The following is a 25,033-nucleotide window of genomic DNA, read 5'->3' on the forward strand; positions in this document are numbered from 1 at the left end:
ACATCTACTCAGCCTGGAAGTAAGACAAACAAGGCTTTGAGTGACAGGTGTACATCGTTGGCAGGCGGCGGCAACAGTCGTCCTGCTGCCTCGCAAGCTGCTCCCGCTGCTGCTTCACTGGGCAAGAGCAGACCGGCCGCCATAGCCAGGCGTCATTCATTTTCCATGGCGCCCGTGATTCCACCCGCACTTCTTCTTTAATCTCTTTTTCGTCTCACTTGCTCTTCCTGTCCTCGCACCGTTTAAGATTTGACTTCACATGCAAAAGTAGTGTACATTGCATATGTTTGCTGTGGCCTATAATTAAAAGGACATTTTAAACTTCATGTGTACAGTAGTCATTGTGAGTGTTGCAACTCCAACACAATAGTTTAATAATATGAGACATGTTGCTGGTGTTGCAGACGCAATGATGTAATAATTGTGTGTGTGTGTGTGTGTATTGGTGTGAGGCTTCACGATGAATGCCTCGGGTACCTTTTTCTCTCCTCTGCTCCCTGGCAATCCCCAACACTCTTTGGGAACCAATCCATTCTGTGCATGTACATGTCCATGTGTGTACGTGCATGTGTGAGTGCTCAAGAGGCCTACGAGTCCTGTGCGTTATAGGTCTTGGCTTATCTTTGTGATTTACGGAGATACGAGTGACCCAAGTTAAAGAGTTTTGGGAAATTCAAGCCTTCGTTCAGCCGACCTTTTTGCTTTAACTTGCTAACTTGACATTTGAACACTGTATGGTGGCAGTGAGTCAACTCACTTCACAAGCAGAGGTTTGTCAGATTGAATTAATAAATATTTGCCAAAAAAGAGGCTTCAACCTATGTTTCCTCATCTCATTTTAACGTTACTTTCAAACATAAAATAAAGAGAAATACAGGTTTATTTAAAACAACCACACAGCTTAGCCTTTAGTCTGCAAGCTTAATTCTAATGCTAGCACATAATGGGAAACGCCATAGGCAACAATTAGTTAGCATCAATGTGGCGGTGTTATAACCTTTTAAGCAACAGATATTTGAACACAAACTGTGCAGAAACATATGAAGACAGATATGAAACAGTACTCACAGTCATATATTTATATGCAAAGAAGGACTGATATTAGTGTTGAGGAGCGAGCTCTCCTGTCTCCATTTATTATTTTTATGTCTGTCTTAAACTGCCCCCAAGAGGCCAAGGTGCCAACATAAAAAGGAGCAGCACAATGTGCATTGAATTGAATGGGAAAGTGTGACAAATTATTTGTAATTATATTTAATGATGTCATTATTGTATGTTTTTTAATAAAGTTTAATATTATAGCGTGTGTTTAAAATAATTATTAATAAATTAGAACATTACATATTTTTTTTTTTTTTTTTTTATGAAGGCTGGAATGGATTAATAGCATTTCCATTTATTTCAGTGGAGAATGATGATTTGGGATATTAGGTGTTTTGAGTAATGGACGATTTAATGAAAGTCATATCTCAAGGCACCGCTGTATTGGTGTAATATGACAGAATATAGTTTGGCCTTATTAAATCAAGAGAAACACTCAAATGAGCCAATGCAATGATGGCCTTGTGTGCACGTCATTATCATTGTGAGTGACATGGTTTGAGTGTGTGTATGTGTGTATGTGTGTATGTTTTGCAAGCCTACCACTGCCTTTAGTTTCCGAAGCATTTCATTTGAAACCAAGTCAAATCCCTCCCACTCCTGCATCAGGGATTTGACAGCTCATGTAGTCGTCGCCGCAGGCTAACGCACTTGTGTGTCTTTGTATGTATCCATGCATGTTTCTGTGTGTGTGTTTTCAGTGATGTGGCTGAAGATCTCATTAAGCCCCTCCCCCCACCACCCTTCCATTCCCTCCCCATTCATGGCAGCCTTCATCTCATAAAGGAGGAACGCACAGATGAGGACACAGACAATTACGCAAAGGATGACAGTGACAATGACACGGTGGCGCTTCTACCTCCAAATTATGCAGGCCCCCTTTTCTTTTTTTTAATGAATACAACAATGAATCACCCCAAGCCATTCCCAGTAATGTGTTCACACAGAAGTGATGATGAAGACAGATGAGCAAGAACAATCCTGAATCACACTACACTTCTCTCCAAAAGTATTGAAACAGTGAGCTCAGTTCATTTTCATGTAGTGTCTTTTGCTGTGACTGAAAACATTGAGTTTGCAGGTTTACTTGAAATAATTGCTTCAAGTGTGTGACCCATTGAAATGTTTTTTTGTTGTTGTTGTAGTACGTGACGCGTTATGTGTCACATAAACACAAGTTAAAATGCTTTTATTCTACACTCTGAGCTCTGCTTCTGCTAGTAGAAGCAAGCAGCTGTAAAGATCCAACCCACTTGTTGTTAAAAAAGTCAGCCTCGCAATTGCCCCAGCAGTATGTGGGCCGGGATGCGGGTTGACTTAGTGTATGGGACAGTTCCGCCCCTAAAATGAGCTAATTCCACCATAGCAAGAAATATGTACAAGTAAAATCCAATATGTCTATAACACTGGTCAACAACAAATTTGTCTCAGATTTTTTGGATGATTTAGGAAAATATTGATGTGCTGAATCCAAATATCACATTGGTTTTGCACAATCAGGTCAACCTTTTGAACTATGGCCACGTTTTAGTTTACATGTCCAGGTATTTTAGCTTCAGAAGTTCAAATAAAAGGAGGTGCATCCCCTGAATTTTGAACAATGATGATGTAACATTCAATTTACAGTAACCAAAGTTTGTAACATTTGATGAATAAACTGTTAACAACTTGGCATAAAAACCTGACCTGAACAACAGAAACGGATGTCATTTCCGGATTGAGCAATGCAAAATCATTCTAAATGAGTTGAAAAAACATTGACAACTTCCCCCCAAAGATTTTTGTAACCCAGTGTAATTCTTGATCCCTCAATTATTTTGGTGAAAGCATCTTAGTCGGACACCTGGAAATTGCACTTTTGAATTGTGGAGAAAAAAATGCATCACGTCTCCTTTTAGCGATGATTGAGCTGAGCTCTTTTTAGAAGTGTAATTTTTTGCAAAACATTGGCTGAACTCCAAACTGTACAACCTGACTACGACACAATCGTTTGTTATAACCACTTCCACTCAACATGTTTACTTTATTTACCCTCAGCTTTGAAGACTCCTCCCCCTTTTTTGCAGCTAATAAGTCCCATGTGCACACGTTAGGGAGCGTGGGTATAAATACCCGTGGTGATTATGCACGTGTTTGCGTGCACACGAGAGTGTCTCACAATAGCCAATGGCAGGTAAGCAGGTGATGGATTGCCTGATTAGTGGCCTGGCAGGCCTCCTTTCACAGATGGGCTGTTCAATGTAGGCATCTGGCCTTCACACACACACACACACACACACACACACACACATGGACCCTCTTCCTCAACAGAGACATGGATGCCGAGATGGAAACTTTTCTCTCATTAGTCGGTGTAATTACCAGGGAAGGGGAGCAGATTAGTGTCCGGGTGTTTACATGATGCTCACATCACTTTGCAAGAGATGCACAAGATCTGAGCAAAAGTGAACTGAGGTGGCACAGCCAGTAAGTTTCTCCTCCAAGGCTCAAGATGGAAAGCTTTGCATGTAAGGAGGTTGGGGGGGTGGGGGGGGTGGGGGGGGGGCAGGCTCCAGTTGCAGGGGCGATCTGTGTCGACCCTGCCACTGTGAGGATAATGTCAGGTGTCGTGTGCTTATTCAGGCTCAGGGTAATATCATTTGTAGTGTTTTCCCGTCCACTTGAAGCCTTCGCCCCATAAAGCTAATCACTGCGCTCAGCATCAGAATCGAGAAGGGCAAAGAGGGGAGACAGGACGGGGGTGGGGGCTGGAGCTAATGGCATTTTAAGGGTGGGGAACCACTCCCATTACTTATTATAATGAATAGCTAATGTGAGCACCTTCAGCCTGGAGAGCGTCGGCATGTGTGTAGCCGCGAGCAGCTCATGTTTGCAAATAACGTTGCACAGAAGAACGGTCTACAACTGAGTTGAGTTAAAAAGACCTTTGGAGTGTGAAATGTTTTCTGCGGGTGCCCGTGGAAGGAGTCCATATTCCAGAGGTTTTGAATTGTACCCTGGCTTTCTTTTGACATGATTTTAAACTTAAAGATTGTGAGCCATTCCACACAAGGGATATGAATCCACAAGTGAACATGTAAAGCATAGAGTATAATGTCTACAGCTAGCTGTATTGTACAAGCTAATACAAGCATAGAACACGGTCTCGCACAGCACCACCTCCTTTGAGTTTCTGTAAACAATGCGCTGAAAGTGGGTGAAGCGTCCAGAGAGAAAAGCAGTGTGACAACTTCTCATCTGTTCTGATCCCAGCGTGTGTGTGTGTGTGTGTGTGTGTGTACGATGATTTGTGCACAAAGCTTAGTTTACCTTTTGCTTGTCTCACATCATATCAACTTCATCAATTATTTCGCACAAATCATACGCACAAAGAGGATTGTGAGTGCAAGTGTCTGCGTGCACATGTACTTACAACGAGACTGTTACCCATCATCACCTTCCTCCCGCCCCCTTGTCCTCTCAAGGTTGCAGAACATACCGTGAAGATATGGGTTGTCTTTACACACTTGGTAGGGCAACCTGCCTCCCATTTGTGCTTTCATCGTCTTCCGCTTTCCTTTATCATTTCCCCTCCCTTTCACCAGCCATCTTTTTTTATCACTTGACTTCTTTCTTCTTCTCTGTTCTCTAGCTCTGTGATTTTATTGTAAAACCTTCACTTCTCTTTGTAGAATATGAACATGTACGATAGTATTTTTGTATAACGGAAACCGGTCATGCATTATGACCACTTCTACCATTACACATATCTAATACAGTATGTCAAAATGTTAACTAGTGTAGCTAAATGTGGTCAGCAAATTATTACAAGCAGCTCTCAGTATAATGTAGTACAGGTCTGCAATGACAATACAATACAACTCAAATAAAATTGTTAGATTATTACTTCCCAGCAGTGTTAAATCAACATTGAATACTATTTTTGTAAGACTAAATTTCTGTTAGATGTCTTCTGTCAGCTATCATTAGATTGTTCCGGTATACCTAATATTGTGGATTAAATCCAATAACTCATGGCTCCAGACTGCCCCTAAATGGTTACATTAAACCCCTAATATTTGAGACAGTGCGAGTAAATTTTTCAACCACGCATGTGCGATCAGTAAATTTGCCAGTGTTTTTTTAGAATGAAATATTTTCTGACAAACGTCTGCTCCACACTTCAGCCCAGTTGTTGGCATTAATGCACAAGCAAGTTGGTTGACCAATCGACATTAACTCCAAAAGAAGAGAAAATGAGACGAAAACAAAAGAAAAAGAAGTGGCCAGTGTGCTAATATGAGTGTGTCAAAGCACGGAGGTATGGGGACGGTTGAATGACCATCGTGATTGGCTAATTTGTGAAAAGATGCGGGTCTCTGGGTTATTGTACGAATCTACAGGTTTCACATAATGTTTGTAAACAATGAATAATGGTGAAGAGTGCTTACTTTCTCCCCAATAAACTTAATGTGCCAGAGGAGAAAAATCCTGATAGTGACCAACAAGTTTTTGTGAGGAAAGGGTCATGGTGAAAAAAGGTAGGATATTTTGTTCTCGGGATGAGCGGCTGTGTATTATCGGTAAGTAATAAGGTGAAAATGAGAGCAAATGTGAGTATTGACTTTGCAACTCGATTTACACTGTACGCCCCTAAATCTTTTTCTCACACTCCTAAAATTTAAGATAGGGGCCTCTGTGCTCCTAATAAAAAAAAGTTAGCCTGGACCCCTGTAACTAATACTAGAATGGCATTCAGTAGCTCATAAACCTTAGCTATGGACGAACACTACTAAAAACCAACTAACCACTAACCAGTAGGGTTGGGCATCGAGAACCGATCGGAAGCCGGACTAACGTTCCGGTTCTCCCAGAATCGTTCAAATTTCAAAATTTCGGTTCCCTGTTCCGATGCCTAGTACGCCGACCCGGAAGCAAAAGTGGTGAAAACCAACAAAGAAGCGGCGAAAACCACGGAAGAAGAATGCGCACAAAGACGTGCTCAACGGCGGTGGCGGCGAACAAAAGTATGTCTTAACTTTATTAAAATTAATGACCAGTCGCCTCAGTGCAACACTTGGAATAAGATTATATTGTGCAAACTCTCATTCAATTGGGTGAGTGAAACAATAAAATACGTCTATACCAACATTGAGACAACTAACAATGTAAACGGTTGCACTTTTGCACAGATGACTTTTAGTGTTTATTTTATTCTTCAAACCAACATAAGAGCAGTTGATAGAAAAAAAAGCTTAACACTGAGCTAAAACTTCACCGTAGCAACTTTACATCACAATGAATTGGGACAAAATTCACATGAACATCTCCAGTATCACAAACACTAATCTTGTGCCTCATTGGTGTGTAAGGAAAGGAATACATATTTTATAGCATTTGCCTCCATCCATTAAAAAAATAGAAATAAAAAATAATAAAAGTTACTTTTCGTGGCAAAATGCTGAGTTCCGGTGCGTACCCTTCAAAATAAAAGGCTACAAGCTTAAAACAGGAAGTCAAGTTAAAATTTGCACATATAAGCCATTTGACGTGATTAAACAGTCCCAAATAACGATTTTAACAATGCTATGTTTAACTTTTAGCTGAAACATTAATTAATGAATATTAAGTCAATTGGGTTAGTTCCACACACATTGCCTTTTAGTTCATAGGTTTGGTATTGATACTGGTTATAAAGAACCCCAAGTCAAATGTTCATTTTAGTCTATGCTTCAGGCTGCTAAGAAAATGGATGTTTATAACTTGGACAGCATTTATTCAAACCATGCAAACGTTTTTGGCCCAGCCCCCTAAAAGAATCGGAATCGAGAATTGTTTGGAACTGCAATCGAAATACAACCAGTTCAGGGTGTACCCCGCCTCCTGCCCGATGATAGCTGGGATAGGCTCCAGCACGCCCGCGACCCTCGTGAGGAGAAGCGGCTCAGAAAATAGATGGATGGATGGATGCAATCGAAATAAGGAACGGGAATTGCTCAAATTCAAACGATGCCCAACCCTGGTAACCAGCCATGTAATTGCAATCAAAACATAACATCTTGCCTTAAAGTTTATTTTGAACTTGGTACAGGTAATTGATATGTTCCTATGTAGACAGCTGCTCGTCACTGGAATCTGTCCCCTGGGCTGTTTCGGGAGACATTTTATGAACCCTGGGAAATTACAGTAAATGTGTTTTTACATTGCCGAGTGCAGCTGGACTGACTGAGCTGACTGAGCTGGCAGGTACGGCGATGATACAGAACAGATGGTTGGAATGTAAAGGTAGGCAAATGAGAGGTGCACAGTGCAAATGAGCAAACACAAACTGATCTGTCCGCTAATCCCAGATCGTGTGGACAGGCCGGTCGGTTTGACCCAGCAGCCTTGATTTGGCAAAGAGGAGCTCGATTTTACAATTTTCCTTAACTAAACAGCCTCTCCACATCCTGACCACGCCAGTCCCTGAGCATAACAGCCCTGTCTCGCTCAACTGTTTCCATCTGTGCCCCGAAAACGAGGAAGAAAAGGCGGTAGCGTCCTCACGCTCCGACAATCTCAAAAGAACTTCCTTCCTCATGTAACTTTTCAAAGGCTCCAGTAATGGCGTTTGAAGCTGCCTTCAAAACAAGCCTGAATGATCTCAGGGCTTGGATGATTTTTCTGCGCGTTGTGTGTGAGGAAAAGAGCAAAACATAAAGAAGTCGATCTGATCTTTTTCATCCTCTTTCATTCTTGTTATCTTTAAAACCAATGCAGTTTTATTTTCTGTTTGTGTGATTTGCGGTCCTTCTGTTAAACGAGTGAGATAATAAAAGATAGAGGTAAAAACCCCCACCACCCTCATAAAAGCTATAAAATTGTTTGGATGAACAATAATTTGTCAGGCCGCATTAATCAAGGCAGAGAAAATGACAATTCAGTCTGGTTATTGGGCTGTGAAATCACTATTTTTCCAGTGCAAATCAAATCTTGTAGGCCTTTCGCATTCAGTGAACAATTTGGCTCACTTCATTATTGCCACGTCTGTTTTTTGTGTGTTTCTGCTTCAAGCTTGATTGGCTTTTCTATTGTTTAATTAGCTGTTGACTGAGTGGAAAACATCCTTACCTGCCACAGCATTCAGTCTGCATGGCTCTGTATGTACTTAATGTATGTATGTCATACTTAATTGACTAACTAATCGATCAGGTGCTGGCCTAAGCCCCTTTTGCATGAAGATAGGGTCCGGCTGATTTTGAGTCTGATTCTCCCCTTCCGATAATGGTCTGCAAAGGTCGGATAATCAGATGTCTTTCAAGATTATCCTAACTGATTATCCTGGTGTCTGGTGTGGGCTAAGAGTCATTTTTCCCCCTCCCCGACATGCTCAGAAAATGGTCAGGCTGACAATTGAAATTGTTGAACCTGTTCAATAAAAAAATAAATCAATAAATAAAATCCCGGTGTGTGTAGTAAACACAGACTTCAGCCAGTCCTCGGACACTGTGATTGTGATGTGAAATGGAACGATAGCCGATTAGAAAACCACCTGAAGCAGGAGCTGGTTACGGGCATGAATAAAGGAGAAAATATTGACGGTTTGTGTAACATGTCCCCCAAATATTTCAGGACACTAAAAATGACAAGAATAATTTGCCAATGCATTGTAGTTACCAGACAAGGTAACCAATAGCCTAGCTTCTTCTGTATTCTCTTTTGCCAACTACTCTTTTTCTGGAAGCGTACATCATCTGTAGCACCATGCTGCCTCTCACAGGTCAGTCTGGGTACTACGTCAGACTTATGGGTTGGGGTACGAATGTCTCGATTGTCGGTGAAGACATTGTTAAGTGTGTGGTGTGCTGTGTTGGTCATCTTGAAACTATACGAGCAGTAACAACAGGGCCATTTCTTTATTGTCATGCGTGAGATCGCTCACGTGTGTTTAATAGCCCCTTAGTTCTCTCAGGATCATAATTTCTCATCCTTTAAGGGTATTTTGGATTATGGAGAGAGGGACAATCTTCATATTTTATTTTCATTTTCTCCCAGTGTAATGGCCTAATTGATGCGATACATAGAACAGTGACTAATGGTGGGAAGGACGACTACACCTGCGCTGCTGTCCCTGCAATCTTCTAGATGCTCAATAAAGAAACAAAGGAAAGGGGGAAAAACAATAGGAGATGTTACATATTTTTCAGTTGAACTTCGTTTGAGCTATTTAAATGTTCCCAGGGGCAAATTTGACTCAGCAATGAGGATAAAGGTTGTGGGTATTCAGAGAGAAGGGACACGCAAGGGTGTGAGGAAACAGAACGTAGTGGCAAGGTTCAGAGAAAGTGCAAGAAAAATAAAGGGATAGGAGGAGCAGCAATGGATTTGTGTTGTTTCCCTGTTGGGGCTGAAAGTGGAAGCCACTTTTTGTGTTTTCGGGGAAGTAGATTGATTTCCACTTTTGTGACCTCCCTCTCAATTGCTGCAAGTGTAATACAAAAGTGTTTTAACATGAGGTAGGGTTACACAGGGTGTTTGTGGAGGCAGACACATTGTTCTTCATATGTCCTTTTACTCAGCTTACCTGGGCTCAATTCCTAGTCAATGCCCTATTCACATTGATGGTGATAGACTATAGATCAGTCCAGGGTGAAGCCTTCCTCTCACCACAAGTCAACTGGGGTCGGCTGCATGAAATTAAGCGGTATAGACGATGGATGGATGGATGGATGAATGAATACAGTTACATTCACATTGCAGGGTATAATACTCAATTTAAATTTTTTTTTGTTAAATCCGATCTTTTCACATAGGCGTTCACATTACAAAAACAAATGCGAATTGTATTTGAACAGAATGTGTCTGTGAAGTCACACACATGAGCACAAAACACGGTGTCACATGGCACAGTGTTTACAGACGTAAATATCCCCATTCGTGTAGGTCTTCATCCTGACTCATTTGTGGCAATTTCAAGGATTTGGTGCAACCAGAACTAACGTTTTCTTATATTTATCAGTTCAAAAGTTTCTTCTTTTCACCACTGACTCTTATCTGCTCCTTCATCCGGCATTGCTTTTCACGTCTGCTTTGTCGAATAACTGTGACGTTTGTCACCTTTGGATGACGTACAGGTCAGATGAGCATGTCCAGACTGCAGGCATATCGGATACATATTCAATTTATATCCACATACAAAAGATGCTTGGGTCAGATTTAAAAAAAATAAAATAAAAAATCACAATTGTACTGTTCACACTGACCTGAAGAAAAAGTTACTAGTGAGCAATACAAATGGAATTGACTTGGAGGTAGTCTGTATGTGCTGGCAAAAGAAGCCTACAAATGTTCCTAATCATAAAGATGAAAAAAGTTGATCCTAAAAATCCTACGAATTCCTACTGCCCATTTTTTCAAGCAAATGTGAAGAACTTCACCTCTCAAGAACCTTCTTAGACACATATAAGTGCAATATTAAAATAACAACACAAACCTTGCACAGTACAGCATCAATACAATTGTATAATGGAGAATTCCACGTTCATCATATACAGTTATGTGCAAAACTCGTGGTATTATCAGAGTTGTTGTTTTAGCCATGTTTTATTCACTGTTATAAAAACAATATCACCGGGTCGAGCGGCAACGCGCACTCAGGCTAAACAGTTAAGCGGCATGTACACCTCTAATGAGAGAAGATATGTGAACTGTCTTAAAAAATGTGAGGGCCAAAAATATTGGTGAATTTTATTCAACTTTAATGCACTGCAAATTGTACAGTTGAAATAAAGGTAACATGTATTTTTCTACAACCACGACTACTACTACCACTAATCTTACTACAACTACTACTGCTAATATTGTTATTATTATTATTATTTATGTACCTATTTTTGTAATTTTACTTTGGTAACTCACTTGGTCACAGCCAACTTCATGACTAGAGAGAAAGCTCAACATGCTAATGAAAGCGATGAGATTTCATTTAAAATGTTATCTCAAGGTCACCAATGACCTTTCAAGCTCAGTTGAGCTTGTTTTTATTCAAGGTATATTGGGTGTATAGTTTTCACGCCTCCTTCAACAGGTCAGATCAGCCAAACATAAAATTAAAGACTCTTGGCCTTTTGACATCTCCGCGCTGGGCTTTGAAAGTTAATCTGCCCTCTGCTGAATTCAAATTAACTACCATTTTGCCACCCGTGTGTTCCTCTGAACCCTTTAAATGGCACACAGCGGCCTGCTGCAGTTTGCTGAAATGACACAAGCAGCGTCCGACCTGTGAGGCCTGGACATCAACACAGAATGAAGATGGTAGTGTGCACTGCCGGTTTCTTACGTGAAGGTCAGGAGGCCTTGCTACCTCGCTCCCTTCCTCCACCTCCTCAAAAAAGGAACAAAGAAGCTCTGAAAAGGCTTAAATCACAGAGCTGTGATTCTGTCTACAAAGACCGTGCTCATAAATTGGCGCCTGCCCGCCGTGGCCCAATACCAGCCAACCACATGCTTTATGACAAGATCAGGTCTCTAAATGAATGGCGGCGGGGGGCTCGTTAATCGCGCCGCAGTGATACACTCAAGGAGGGTGAAAGACAAAAAGTGAACTTTTTAGGGGAACAAAGTTTTCAACTGCCATATCTCATCCAATTTAAAGTCCATCCATCCATCCATCCATCCATTGCTGCGATTGGCTGGCAACCAGTTCAGGGTGTACCCTGCCTCCTGCCTGATGATAGCTGGGATAGGCTCCAGCACGCCCGTGACCCTAGTGAGGAGAAGCGGCTCAGAAAATGGATGATGGAGTTTGAATGTTAAATATCTTGTCTTTGTAGTGTATTCAATTAGATATGGGTTGAACATGATTTGCAAATCGTTGTATTCTGTTTTTATTTATGTTTAACACAACGTCCCAACTTCATTGGAATTGGGGTTGTACTTTGATGACACAGTACTGTAAGAGTAACTGCATTGTTGTTGTTGAATATAAGTACATACTGTACGGACGTACGTGCATGATTTTTGGAATCAAGTGCGAAATGTTCAGATAAAGTGCAGATAAAATGAAGGATGTAGTCGGCTGTCATGAAACAAGTCCGCATGTAAATCAAATGCGGCTGTTATGAGATAAACTGTAATTTCATTCAGTCCTTGTGGCCTCCGAAGGACTCTCACACTATTGATTTACAGTCCTGAGAGGCTACCTCGGCTTCTATCGCGATCTGTATTTCAGCAGTGTCCCGTCAGATCAATAAAGTTTAAATTCTCATACATGTGTTGGATGACAGATCTGCAATCGATTTCTGTCTGCAATGTTAAGGGCTGTAAATCAGAGCTGTGCCGCCACGCACCAGCGGCTTCTTTTGTTTTGGCGTCAACACGAGCCGCCAGCCTAGACTTGAGGAAATTAATTTAGCCACACAGTGCGATTGTGCCCACGCAGACGCTTTGGAGACCCTGTTCTTCATGCTTTACCGGGCCATTTCATCAAAACTCCTACTTTAAAATAGACAAACACCCCCATTCATTTTGGGATTATGACACTGTCGGTGTTTTTATTATCATCGACTAGCCTAGTTTTCAGGGTCTTCTTCATCTCACAAAATGTGTCAGGCTTTCTAGAAGCTTCTAAAAGTTGTGTTCCCTTAAATGAATATGGTAGCTTCTAACTGGAAGAAACAAAAGACCTAACTAAATTTTAAGTTTATTTTGCTCTGAGTTGCTCCTTTCTCTTTTCTCAGATTACAAGTTCACTGAGTTCTGTGGCCACGAATGTGGCGTGTGCCGTAAAGGGCACGGGTCCGATTGCAAGGCATCTACAGTAACTTCCCCCCAACTACTACTTACTTGGTGTGTTCACAACTGTGAACAAGTCAGTTGTGTTGCACAGTGTGCAACTTTCAGGAGTTGCCAACCATCAACTATTTTGGCTGTGATTCCAAATGTCGAATCACAAATGAATGGGACAGCACAGACGTTAAAGGCTAATCACAATTCCAGGTTAAATGACATATACGGTATATACTTGTGGCTTCAAGCATAGCGTGGCGAGTCTTTCTGCTGGCGAAATAATGTACGAAAGATGATGTTCTGTGCTCTCATTGCCAGCAACCTCTCAAATATCCACTTTCTCTATTTACCTCTTGCCTGTTTCCTCTCCATGTATTCTCCGTCGACTGAGAAATCTAGCTGTAGATGGCAGGGCAATCTACCTTTCCTTGACAACTGCACCATCCAATCCAATCCACCTTTATTTGTTCGGCACTTTAAAAGCAAGCAAGTGTTGTAGAAAGCAATAGATAAATACCACCATGTTATTTCTGATTCAATGAAAAATATACATGGCACTTCAAAATGTTGTTTCCTGATCAAAATGCCAGGGCTTGCATTTTTTTGTAGCAGTGAGTTGGTAGGTGCGCTCGGGTCAGCCGCTGCCTGTAATTTGTAAGTGATTGTCCAGTTTCATCTATTTCAGCTGTGACGCTCGTGTGTGGCTGGCTTCAGGGTGAGCGGCTCGGTGCACCCTAGGCTTCCTCCTGGACTAAAAAAGCTAAAGCACATTTTTGGAGTGAAGGAGGAAGCCGGAATACCAAGAGAAATCCCACACAAGCATGACAGGAACATAACATCAAATCCAGAACCTCTAAATGTGAAGCAGTTATGTGGGCCACATGCATCACAACGCCACCATGATTTGAATGCAGACATGTACCTTCATGTCGACATATAGAGGACAAAGCAGGTAGTGAGCTCTTGCACATTTTTGTCACGCAGTTGTTGTAGAAAAGTGATGCAGGCGGTCATCATTCCATTAAATGTGTCATTTGTGTGCTGACAGTTTCCTGTACAGCGTTAGTGAATACCACAAAGCTATAAATAATAAATAGTTTTGTCCTTTTTCCCCGGTAATTGTTTGCGGTCTCATGGTCTCCGCTACTAAACTATCTCCCGTCTGGTCTTTTTCAAATTACTGCGGTGCAACAGACTGTGGAAGCATTGCTTAGTGAGGCAAGGCTCTCCCACAAAGAGACTTCATGATGACAAGGCAAGCCCAGAAGCTTGTAGATGGACCCGAGTGCCACGGCCCACTTGACATTCCATCACTTCACCAAAAGCTGACGTCCTCTTGAACTTCTTACGCCTTGATTCACATGTTTGATCTTGACGGGGTGCTTTTAGAGAGCAGTGTGAAGATGTGCTCGAACAGCGTGTTCCTTCTCGACGCCGACCCTCATCAAAGGTGTGTGTTTGTGGCGCATGAGCTTCATTAGATGGAAGTATGACAAAGTGGCTGTAACCGTGTCATTAGCGCCATGTTCTCCCATGTCCATCAGCTCTCCTTTATGGCACATTTCACTAGGTCATTCAGGTTTACTTGGCAGATGGAGGAGCCAGCAGTTTCTGCCCAGATACTTTATCACACACGTGCACCAAATCATTGTTTTTCTGTTTTCGTTCTCGAAAAATAATCAATGTGCACCACGTTTGTACTCATTACAATACAGGCATCATGATCACCGCTCCATCTACGCTGCTGTCAAACTGCTGCCCTCACACACCATTGCCACAGCAGGCATTCTCTCCAGGCAGAGCAGGGTAATAACGCTACAGCACCTCTGGCAAGGCTAATTAAACTGCCACATCTGTGCTTTATTTTGCATCTGGACCAGGTGGTGGCGGTGCCCGCGGAATCTTGCCTACCCGCCAATATGTGTGTGCACCAATAAACATTGACAACAGCGAGGCCGCCTGTGGACAGACCTCCCGTCCTGTTTATATATATATATATATATATATATATATATATATATATATATATATATATATATATATATATATATATATATATATATATATATTTGCAAACTAGAGGGATTGATAATGGCAGGAGTGCACACATACACATGACATGCTTGTGGGTCCTTCAGGAGCCCCTGACAACTCTGCCATGAGCTTCCAGTCCTTCTTTGGGAGCGCCAAACACCCAATGCAATTACTCGCTATAGCTGACTGCACCTGTACAACATAATTGAGAAGGCAACTTGGGGCTTTGTCACTTAAAGTACAGATTTAAAAGGGAAAAAAAGTGTCCTGGCTAAGCTGCGGGGCTGCAGCATGAGCCTATTACAACTCAATCAGTGTGTGTACTGTATTGTGTGTGTGTGTGTGTGTGTGTGTGTGTGTGTGTGCGCGCGCGCACATATACAATATGAGCGTTTCATTACGAACCACTTGACTTTGCACATAACCTGGTTGTCCTCAAATCTGGGCTTGTTTGTTCTTTATGTGTGTGTGTGTGTGTGTGTGTGTGTGTGTGTGTGTCAGTGCATGCATGCGTGTGTGTGTGTTTCCTTAAAGGAAAGACACACTCGCAGGTGGAGTCTATCAGAATCCTACAGTATTCCATCACAAATGTCCAAGGGAGTCAACTTCGGCAGAGATTTTGAAGGAATCAAATATTCATTCATTGTCCATCGCTCTGTTCAGGCATAAACACATCCAGAGAAAGTTTTAATGATCACAAATTTAATTAAGCTCCAGTGGTGTGACTATGGTTGACTTCTTGTTACTCTGGGATCCTGAGAATCCCCTCGTCTCGCATTAATGAATGCAGCTGCAGGTCGTAGTCTAATGAGGAAATTGACTCACTATTATCTAATTTTTCTTAATTCAGAGTAGTTTGGGAGTGAATGTTGTTGAAAATAGCTAAAATGTACTTTTTAAATGATTGTTGTTCCTAATCCTCTTGTTAGTACTTCTCTGTTAAACTGACGGCATTACTCCTGTCAGTCAGCCTTCCCTGCTTCTGGAATTCTTCAAATCCTACTTCAGCTCGGACAAAAGGATCATTTAGTTAATTTCTGATGAATTTGTATGACGTGGTTTTATTGTATCAGTTCTGCTTTGTTTCCTCTGCTACCACATCGCATGCTAACCCATTTGCAATCATCATTCTTGCGGGATAACCACATAAAGGTCACAATTTAGTTATTTTATTCCTTATTTGTATGCTTAGCAAGGATATAGCATATGGTGCCACCCTCTTTTGCTATAAAACATGTTTAATAAACCAAGCTGAAAAGATTTTGGCGCTCCTAAACCTGTTTGACGTCAAGTCAATCATTGCAAAAATGTAGTCTATATAAATCTACTAACTATCATGTTTCTTTACTGCAGGAAGAGGGAAATATATCCCGGTCGCACCTCAAACCGTAACTCATCACATACGTGCGCGCTATTTGCACTTCACCCACTAAGTTATTGGCCCTTTTTAATAAGGCTATGGATTGTTAGAGAAATGTCTGAGGGCTTGCTGTTGATTATATTGAAGACCTTTTGTTTTATTTGGGACAAATGTCAGATTTCTGCTATTTACATCCCTCAACGGCCGCATGCCTGTGAAGGGTTATTGATTCAACCTGAGATGGATGGCTATGGCCATGAAAGGGAATGGAGTGTTAATTGAGGGTGGAACCTCTGAGGCCGAACACAATCCCATCTGGGATGCTGGACAAGGTCACATCTGTTCAGATTCCAAATCAAAATTGCAAAATTTCCCATTGAATGTCATTCATGGCGCTCCAAACATATTTCAATTTTTGAGCCTTTGTTTTTTGGACATTTTAGTCAAAATCCAAATTGTACGAGCTCATGGACATTCAACTTCAGATCTCAGCTGTACGATTATTTTTTTGGACAACGGCAGACTAGAGCTTAGTTCATGCTGTTGGCCTATCTGTTGCTGTTGCCATAGTTTCCGATAATTATCTCTGTCCGCAGACCACGGGACCAAACCTCTCATGTCAGTATTTCCTTGATTTAACTTTGTCACTATAATAATATGGCAGCAAGAATACCTTGCTTTATTGTGAATGTATTGTCAATAAATTTCCTAACAGAACACCCACTTGCATCAAGACTGGGACTATTAAGTCATGGAGGATAGCTAGTCAGGGGCAGGGATGATGGAGAGAGAAGGGAGGATACCTAAACGTGTGTGTGGTTGGTTGAATGAGGCAAAGATTGGGGTGGGGGATAGGAAGGGAAAGAGTGCAAAAATGGTAGGTGAGGGCTGGCAGAAGGTTGGAGTGAACGACATTTTGGATTCTCTCTGCAATAACGCGTTTCCCTCGACACATCCTGTCTGTGTCTAAATTAGAGTTGTCACACTGAAGGGGTCATTTGCCTTTTGCTTGGTCATTACATCCAAATCAAACTTATTTCCTCCTCTGGGAGACCACTCTCCCACCCCTACAGCGCTGCTGTCTTTGTATGTGTGTTCGCGTGTGTGTGAGTGTACGTGTTGCATAAATGAGCGTTTCATTACAAACATGCTACTCAACTTTGCACACACCCCGATGACAGATTGTATTTGGAAAGTTAGTGAAGCTGATGTGATTTAGAATTGGAGGGTGTAGCGAAACACACTTGCATAAACACACCGAAACATACATACTTTCTATGCATATCCTTACCATGCCTTACCATATTGATACACGCAACCATTAATGTTCTAATAGCTTCTTCCATTGTGATTTCTTCCATATGGTTCCGACTAATATTCTGCTCGGAGCAAAGGTACTTAAACTGACACAAACACACGCACGCACATACACACACATGGATTAATACACACACACAAACACAATGTTTGGCAGCCCTTCTGTGCTACATTAACGACAAGCCTCATTTCGCCACAAAGAGAAGCCACTGGGTAAAATACACTGGGACAACTCATTAAACCTTTCACACATGCACACACGTACGCCCAACTATGCACACGCATACATGCATTTTATTTTTTATTATTATTATTATTTTTTATTTTTTTACACAACTCTGCCCCCTGACCACTTCCATCATTGTAGCAGGCGATATACCAGTAGGCTACCCGCTGAGAAATGCCCTTTTGATGTCAACAAATCTGTTGTCTGTGTGTGTGTGTGTGTGTGTGTGTGTGGGTGCGTGTGTTTGTGTGTGTGTGTTCTCTTTGGATGGCCACCTTGCCTTGGTGGAGAACCTTGTTTGATCCAGTGAACCTGGATGAATGAACCTTGATGCCATCCTTTTAGGGCCACCCTTTGTGAAAAGGTTCTAGATAAAAACATAACACGAAAGTCCTCAAAGCAGAAGTAGCGGAGGATGATGATTCACAACGGCTGCAACAGGGGATGTTCATCATGAATTCCATGCTATTGGATCCAAGTCGTTCACTACTAAGGACGGTGTTGTGGCTACAGGTTGTCTTGGTGCCTTCCAGCAAGAGAACTATACACTTTGTATCCCTGTCAAAGCCCTGTGGCGATCAGGAAGTGATGGCGGAGCAGGAACGTGAAGTCTAGGATTCAATAGCCACAACTTGGCACACAGGCGATAGGTGTCAGACTCAGTCATGAAGCTCTTGGACTGAGACAAAAATAGCTTTTTGTGTCTGGACTATACTGCGTTCGGCGGGATCAACACCAAGCAGTCAAAAACAAAATCCAAGCATACAGATGAGTCATGAATCCACACTGTGGGTTTTGCCTTTAACATCTCCCTCATCAACCACCATAAGCTTACTGTGGGCATCACCGAATGCCTAATGATGCCTAATGACCGTGTGTCTAATGCTTGGAAGCCATCAGAAGGCCCCAGTTATTAGTGCTTATGCCCCACTGGCTCGGAATGAAGTAAAAGAGGCCTTACAACCTGACAAAACTCTTCAACTCCTTCTTGGAGACTTATATGTCAGAATTTTTGGTTGCAGCTGCTGAGCAATTGCTTGACACATACCGGTAATCACCAGCACACTTTTCCGCCCACAGAAAAGGTTGAGTTCATCAATGTGCCCCAAAAGTGCGATGACCAGTGGATATGAATGCAGGACTTGCACCGCTTAATTCGTCCTATATATTTGCTAAAAGCAGAGAAGGCAGAGAAGAAAAGATAGATCCACACAAACCTTTGAGCTATTAGTTAATACCACCTATCAACAGGCTACCCTTGGTTTCACCTTGCCAACCAGGTTCCAAGTGACATTGAGAAACACTACCATTATAAAGTCCTACAAAGGCATCCTTGGTCACAAAATATAGAAACATCATGACTCACATGATGAGTGCACTGAAATCCAGGGGCTCATTGACATCAATTGGCAAACTTTTATCATCTAGCAAAATGACATCAATTCCGAAGTTAAAAAAGCAGCCCATTGCCAACTTGAAAGCAGCTATCCAATCACAAGTTATGAAAACATCAGAAACCTGGACCACATATGGAAGGTATTTGAAAACACTTGAGGCCCTTACATTCACAGAGATACTGTACTTCAGAAAAATACTCATCGCTGCATGTCTGGTACCTCGCTCATCACCATTACCCATCATCAGCTTAGATGGACTGGTCGTGTGATCTGCATGCCTGAGTCTCGCCTCCTCAACATGGCAAAGGATACTGTGCTCCTGGAGACCCAAAGAAGAGGTGCAAAGACAAGGTAAAAACAAAAACGTGCCACACAGACCTTGCACGCAAACAGACTTGGATTTCAAAGCACGAAACAGGATATCCTGAAGAAAATTCAGAAAGGTTATACAGAAAAATGGGTTATTTTAGTAGTGTAAGGCAGGGAGGTGAAGAGCAATGTTAGAACAATCAGAGAAGGACAAAAACACTCAAAGTTAGGAGCTATGGTCACAACCAGTGAGGATGGAGAGGGAGAAGCTCGGCTGAGGGATAATTGATGCGTCGGAACTCCTGCTGGCTACATGCCAGCTGGCCGGGACTCTCAGGGACGATTTAACCCCAGATTTACAGGGAATCTCAGACATTCTTATAAGGAGAAGTTGATGAAAGGTTACATGATCTGGGGACCTCACCTTCACATTGCACGTTCGTCTCTCTAATTTCCATTGTGGTGTTGTGCTGGTTTAATATTTTGGTGAAAAGTTTACAGAAAAAGTGCATTGAAACAAGTGCAAAGACTTGGCTTGAGTGTACAAGCCTGCAGGCACAGGTCAGTGCTCTTCCCCTAAAAAAAATGCCTGTTATCTGCTTTATTTTGTTTGTAAGGTTGCTAACCAATGAATTCGGCTTGACGGCACTGAGATGAGTCATATTCTCTAAATATGCATAGAATGTTTGAACCCCACTAATAAAAGCACTTGTAAAGGGTCACATTTGCCGACTATATTTAGTGTGCAACTTTATCACCACTAACTGCTAAATGTAGCGAACTCTACTAAAATAGGCCCCGGACCATCATAAATATGACATTCCTGATAAAAGCTTTACTGTTTCATCATCTGACGGTGCCGCTCATGAAACTAACGCACAGGAGTTTTATTTGTGTCATCAGGTATTTTTTCTTACCTAATTTTGTGATGAAACTTTGCGTTTTAGTGTGGGCCCATTTGGGTCGTATAAGCTGGCTCATCAGCACCGCTTTAGCCGAGACACTGATGAGGATGAAGTTGGTAATATTAATGCGGTGGAAAGGCCAGGATGTAGTACAATCAGTGTGCATATTGAAGCTTTTCAACAAGTTGTATGCCATGTGTATGAGTTCAGCGAAGTGGCTTCAACCAAAACGTTCCATGTTTGGTGGCTAAAAATAATCAGATTTGCAATGAACAGGCCTTCTGACCTTGATCCACAGCTTTGAACCATCTCTGCTATTCGTGTGGGTCATGTACATGATGCTCGGCTGACCCTAGCAGCTGCCCCTCGCCCACTCAATTAACTTCTATAGCTCAAACCCAGTGAGGTCGCAACCTTTTCTGTTTCTCCTTCATTTCCCATCCAGCTTGCTGTGTCAGCCTTTCAAACATGGTGAGAAAAAAGCATGGCGACAGTGCGGGTGCAGCAGCACCTCAGTGGGATGAGAAAATGCAATCGATGGGGTAAGTACAGGATACAGCTCAATGTGTCTGTAAGAATAAGGCGATTTCGCTGGACAAGTGGGTGGATCACCCATCGACCCAGAATTGTGAAGTCTTTATCCGGAACCTGGAGATAACCAGCAGGGATCGGAACTGCAACCTCTCCTTCATCTAGTGATGAAACCAATGCACATCCATCAATCCATTTTCCATACCACTTATCCTCACGAAAGTCACGGGCGTGCTGGCGCCTATCTCGGGTAACTCTGGCCTCGAGGCGGGGTGCACCCTGGACTGGTTGCCAACCAATTGCAAGGCACATACTGTAGAGACAAACAATTATCTTCAATCAACCTACCATGCATGCTGTTGGGACGTGGGAGGAAACCATAGTTGCTGGAGAAAACCCATGCAGGCATGGGGAGGACATGCAAACTCCACACAGGCGAGGCCGGATTTGAACCCAGGACCGCAGAACTGTGAGGCAGATGTGCTAACCAGTCGTTCACCGTGCCGCCGCATCACCAAATAATCATGTCGTAATTGTTAGCTGTGGCTGAAGAGGGGTGGATTTTGAACCAGAGTCCTCAGAATTGTGAGGCAAATGTGCTAACCAGACATCCATCGTGCCACCAATCAACAAACAAAAACACAAAAGAAAATTCAAAACAAACTTGTGGAGTTAATTGTTGAAATGCTCATTGAGCTTAAGTGTGTGTGTTTGTGTATGTGTGTGCATATGCATGCATGTGTGTTTGGTTGATTTTTCCCCTCACTTTTCACCTCTCCTGGATCGTTGATCCCCAAGCGAACACACACACCAGAAAGTCGGATCCGATAACAGATGAATACACGTTTGTTCACCTTTCTCACACACACACAAACATACACACACACACACGCACGCACAGACACACACACACACACTCTTTCATTGATCGGACCCATTTTATATCCTTTCTCAGACTTTCTTTGTAGCAGCTCTCAAATCATCCCCTCTAATAACTCATCAGCGTGCGTGGTCAGCAATTCTCATTTATCACTGTAGCTTAGGTCCCCTCTCCGCCATTCTGGGTCCACCCCGAGTACCCACAGCAATATGGAGGATCACCAAGTGAAGGAAGGGCAGTGCACTAATCTTTGCGGAGTAAACGATCTATAAAGCAATATAGGACTTTATGAGCTATGGGTGTTGTTTGGAAGCAGAGCAAGTTCAGCGATGTCAGTCTATCCACCTTTTTTTTTCTCTCATTCGGATTCTTTTTTCAGAATGTCTTACTCACAATGTATATATTAATATTAAGCTGATCATGGTGAAAATATTGCAACAAACCTGTTTAGTATATAAAATGACATTTTGGTAGTCAAGGCCACAAACGTACTCCTGCATTATATTAAAGTTCATTTGTGTCTTTTTGTCTCCAGTTTGTCCAGGTACAGAGAACAAGCTGAGCACCCTTTCAGACCTGGACCAGCAGTACCGCACCCTGAAGAAGCTCTACGAAAACTGTGAAGTTGTCATGGGCAACCTGGAGATAACCAGCATTGATCGGAACCGCAACCTCTCCTTCCTCAAGGTATGAAATGAACTGTTGATTATGAGTACTACGTTGCTTATGAGTACTATGGTGAGGCAGACAAAATCAACATGGGGCATAAAAACCAGGAAAAGCGACTCATAAGAGTCTTTCAGCACAATTGCCAGAGCTCTCATTTATGATGGCTTAGATATTTTAAGTGTTTCAAGGTAAGTTCAAGTTGTGCCAGGTTTGCTGTGTACAAGATCCAAAAATGGCAAACACCCACAAATAATCACTTGTACAACTGCGTATTAAGACGTAAATCACAGTAAAGTGGAAAATGTGTTTAGCTGCTGTCTACCTCATAATAATATCATTCATTCATTCATCTTCCGTGCCGCTTATCCTGTAATCACCCCCACATCCCATATATCCATTTAGATAAATGGTCATTGGAAAATACCTTACGACTGAATGTTCATATCAGTAAGCCTGTTCATCACTGGAACCTTTACCATGACAACTTGCAGCAAGAGAAACTCCCATCCATCCATTTTCTGTACCGCTTCTCCTCACTCGGGTCGCGGACGTGTTGGAGCCTATCCCCGCTATCTTCGGGCGGGAGGCGGGGTACACCCTGAACTGGTTGCCAGCCAATCACAGGGCACATAATTTCCCAAAAGGAATATTCAGTGACACTTAAAATTAATCGCTTATGGATGATGTGGCTGGGGAGAGGGAAGTCTGGGCGTCCCTGCTAAAGCTACTGCCCCCGCGACCCGACCTCGGATAAGCGGTAGAAAATGGATGGATGATGTGAAGGGTATTTTTTTTTTAATTGCTAATTTAGTATTTTTTATTTAAATCTTTTGATTTTTTTTGTCTTTTTACCTTTTATATCACTGTGATATACAAACAAAAAAACCTACCTGACTGTCAATTTTGCCAATTACATTTAGGAAATCGTATATTGCTACACATTTCATTTGATACTGTACTATATTGGTCTCCCTTAGTGTAGGTAAACCTGATGTACAGAGGAATTATATTATAAATGCCACCAAAAAGCGTGAGGATTATTTTTACATTACAGGCACCAAGGGAGATTTGCAATATCTGAGACCTTAGGGGTAAAAAAAAAAAAAGAATTAAAAATTATGATAATATTCCCAATGGGGGTTTGGGAAGACTGGAAAAACGACACAATCATATCAAACTGTAGCCAATTCCCACTACTTTTTTTAACTGAACCATGATCATGAGCCATAAAAACCTTTTTCGTCCCTGACAACACATGCTGCTTTTGTTCATCCAGTTCTGGCATTACGCAGGAGTTTCAGTGCAGTATTCAGATGTTTTGCAAAGATGATGCATATATCTTCACGCCTCAATCCAAAAATAATCACATGATTCTGCAGTGTACAGATGTTGTTTGAAGATGAAGGTTTGGTATGAGCTAAAGCCAGAGTAGCACCTCAACTCAGGAGTTGTATGAGTGTTTTTTTGACATTTTGTCAGCAATCAATTCACGTCCGGCCACTACATGGTGGCAGCGAACTTCCCAACAAGCAACAGCTTGGCAGACACTGAACACTTCTTCAAATACGAGGCTAATTTCTTGCTTCAAGTTGTTTATTGCCACTCCCAGTAAAACAGAGAACTGTAACCAAACCACATAGCTTTCCCTTATGGAAGACTGCCACCTTCATGCTAACACTCAAGGAAAACTGCCATAGATGGGCTAAAGAATCTTGCATCAATGTTGCAGTAGTTATCAACCATAAATGTGCTCTGCGAAAAACGTCTAATATTACTTCAGCTTAGTCTTTCTTGTGTTCCACCATTAAACCTGCGTGTATTGTACAGTATGTATCTAATAGACTGCCCCCTGGTGGACATGGCATGCACACTAGGAGCAACACAATGTCAAGTTCAAATGGTAAGGCCCCTGTTGTTTCGACACCATGGACAGAGGCACCGTGTGTGTGTGATTCACAAGCCTCAGCACCATGGACAGATAAATGTGTGTGCCATCCACTTCGTGCTGTTTAATGAAGTGCGTGCAGTCTAATTACTGGGCCAGCGCTATAAAATGAACACCATAAACAGTCCCATTAGGCTCAGCATCATTAGGGAAACAATTAGACATCTGGGGATTGTTAAGTGGATGTGAGGGAGGTCAGGTCTCTGGAGTTTAGGTGGTTACTATAGGAACTGTTTGTCGCAGCGAGACCCCACCATGACTTTAATACCACAGTTTGATGCTAAACTGTTTTTATTATTAATAAGTTCTCATTTATTCAAACAATCTGATTTTAACCAACCAGTTCAGGGTGTACCCCGCCTCCTGCCCGAAGATAGCTGGGATAGGCTCCAGCACTCCCGCGACCCTTGTGAGGATAAGCGGCTCAGAAAATGGATGGATGGATGGATGGATGATTTTAACTTATTAGGTGACCTATTGATCTTTAGTCATAATTGAGTTACTATAGTTTATAAATTAGTTAGCTGGTGGTTGGTTGGTTGGTTAGTTCAGCAGATGGAGCTGGTGAAATTTTTTATTTTTATTTTTTGTGGTCCATGTACGGCAGTTGCAAC

The 25,033-nt window shown here is 42.1% G+C and overlaps 1 protein-coding gene across 2 annotated transcripts in view; it reads left to right on the plus strand.

Moving 5' to 3' along the window:
- Positions 1 to 25,033, plus strand: part of LOC133405123 (receptor tyrosine-protein kinase erbB-4-like) — a 199,175-nt gene that overhangs the window by 70,591 nt on the left and 103,551 nt on the right. For both annotated transcript variants that reach the window (XM_061681842.1, XM_061681933.1), the window contains exon 2: positions 22,341 to 22,492. In XM_061681842.1, the coding sequence (XP_061537826.1) occupies positions 22,341 to 22,492 (152 nt within the window). The remainder of the gene's footprint in view (positions 1 to 22,340; positions 22,493 to 25,033) is intronic.

This window comes from Phycodurus eques, chromosome 1 (assembly GCF_024500275.1).
Source record: "Phycodurus eques isolate BA_2022a chromosome 1, UOR_Pequ_1.1, whole genome shotgun sequence".
NCBI lineage: Eukaryota > Metazoa > Chordata > Actinopteri > Syngnathiformes > Syngnathidae > Phycodurus > Phycodurus eques.